Source organism: Geospiza fortis, unplaced genomic scaffold (assembly GCF_000277835.1).
Source record: "Geospiza fortis unplaced genomic scaffold, GeoFor_1.0 scaffold112, whole genome shotgun sequence".
Classification (NCBI taxonomy): domain Eukaryota; kingdom Metazoa; phylum Chordata; class Aves; order Passeriformes; family Thraupidae; genus Geospiza; species Geospiza fortis.
The window spans coordinates 13,674,477-13,676,357 of NW_005054298.1; the positions used below are offsets into that span (position 1 = coordinate 13,674,477).

The 1,881-nt window shown below is 62.0% G+C and overlaps 1 protein-coding gene across 1 annotated transcript in view; it reads left to right on the forward strand.

Moving 5' to 3' along the window:
• RUFY4 (RUN and FYVE domain containing 4) overlaps window positions 1-1,881 on the forward strand; it is a 6,716-nt gene that overhangs the window by 3,479 nt on the left and 1,356 nt on the right. Inside the window, exons 6-8 of the mRNA XM_031057878.1 lie at window positions 12-118; window positions 267-410; window positions 1,042-1,864. Of these exons, the coding sequence (XP_030913738.1) occupies window positions 12-118; window positions 267-410; window positions 1,042-1,864 (1,074 nt within the window). The remainder of the gene's footprint in view (window positions 1-11; window positions 119-266; window positions 411-1,041; window positions 1,865-1,881) is intronic.

Below are 1,881 nucleotides of genomic sequence, written 5' to 3' on the forward strand. Positions count from 1 at the left end.
CCCCCCCGCAGCTGAAGACCCCTGTGGGCAGGGGCCGAGCCTTTCTGCGGTACTGCCTGGTGCACCGGCAGCTGGCAGAGTCCCTGCAGCTCTGCCTCCTCGACCCTGAGAGCCTCTGGTGAGAGCAGGGGCACACTGAGGAGATGCTCCTGGTAGTGGGGGACATGGCCAGGGTGGGCAGTGCCCTGCAGCACCCAGTCAGCAGAGGTGCTGCAGGCACGTGTACCTGTCCAGGGCATAGAGACATGCATGTTTTGTGGTTGCAGCGAGTGGTACTACGCCCGTAGCCCCTTCCTGAGCCCCAAACGGCGAGCAGAGATCCTGGGCAGCCTCTATGAGCTGGACTGTGTCACCTTCCACCTGGCTCTGTACAGGAGTGACCTGGACACCGCCTGGCCCATGTTTTCTGAGTGAGCTTGGGGACACTGGGGGCACCAGGGGCATTGGCAGCACTGGGGATGTCAAGGGCATCAGAGGCACCTGGGGCTTAGCATTGCAGAGAGGCATGTGTGCAGTGCCCCACTGCCCTAGACCCCACACAGCACTCCAGATGTGCCAGCTCTCCGTGGAGGGCACAGTCACTGGCACCAGCATGCACACACTGCCTGTGCCTGCAAACATGCCACATGCATGTGCACACACAGAGCCATCCTCTGCTGAGTATATCCCTGCTGCAACACCGTGACCCTGTGACATCTGACACACAGGGACACACGTATATGCTTGCACACCCTTGCCCCGGGCACACTTGTGGGGGCATCATGGATGCAGCTGTTCCAGCACACTCACACCTGTTCTGCTGAAATGCAGAAATGCTGAAATGCTGCTCACATGCCTGTATGCAAGGACTGTCACAAGCACACATGCTTGAGTCAATGGGTGCCACATGTTCTGTGGGTGCTCAGCCTGGTGGCTGATCCCCTGCCCTGCTGCCCTCCAAATTCCTAAATGCTGCTTTGCCCAGCGAGCCCAGGTGGAGGGTGGTGATGCCCTGTTCACTTGGGGGTGATCTCGTAGTCCTGAGCGCTGTGTCCCCTCTAGGCCACTGGTACGGCCCAGCCCGGTGATCAGGAGCAGCCCAGCAAAGACAGCCCTGCAGACAGACAGGATGGGCACAGTGGCACATGGATGGTCTGACGGCACTGGCCATCCCACTGTGGCACTCCATGGGGCACCAGCCCATCCCTGCCCACCCACTTGGGCTGCCCTGCAGGCAGGGAGTGTGCAAGATACAGAGGAAGATGTAGAGGATGGGCAGGTGAAGAAGAATATGGAAGAGGAGGATGAAGAGGAAGTGGAGGAGGATGACAGTAAGGATACAAAGGATGTGAAGGTGGAGGATGTGGAAGTGGACGTGGAGGAAGATTTGGAAGAGAAGCATGAAGAGTTGGAGGAGGATGAGAAGGACATGAAGGATGTGGATGTAGAGGAACTGGAGGATGCACATGGGACTGGCAAAGCAGCCCAGCCTGGCACGTCCCCACTGTCCCCTGGCACAAGATGCATGCTGGGGTCCCTGTCACTGGTGCCCAGGCAGCCGGGTGGGACAGAGCAGTCCCTGCAGGCGCTGGTGTCGCAGCTGAGGGCCGAGCTGGGGCAGCAGGAGGCGGCAGCCCAGGCGCTGGCGGCGCGGCTGGCACGGGCAGACTGGCGGCAGCGGCGGCAGGAGGAGGGCAGTGCCCGGTGGGCACAGCTCTGGGCACGCCAGGAGGAGGCACTGCGGGAAACCAACGCCTTCCTGCAGCGGGCACTGGAGGCAGCGGTGGCAGCGGGGGACCCGGGGGCACTGGAACGGGCACAGGAGGAGGCACGGCGCTGGCAAGAAGTGGCAGAGGAGCGGGGTACCCAGCTGGCCCGGGCACTGGCAGAGGGGGGGGGGGA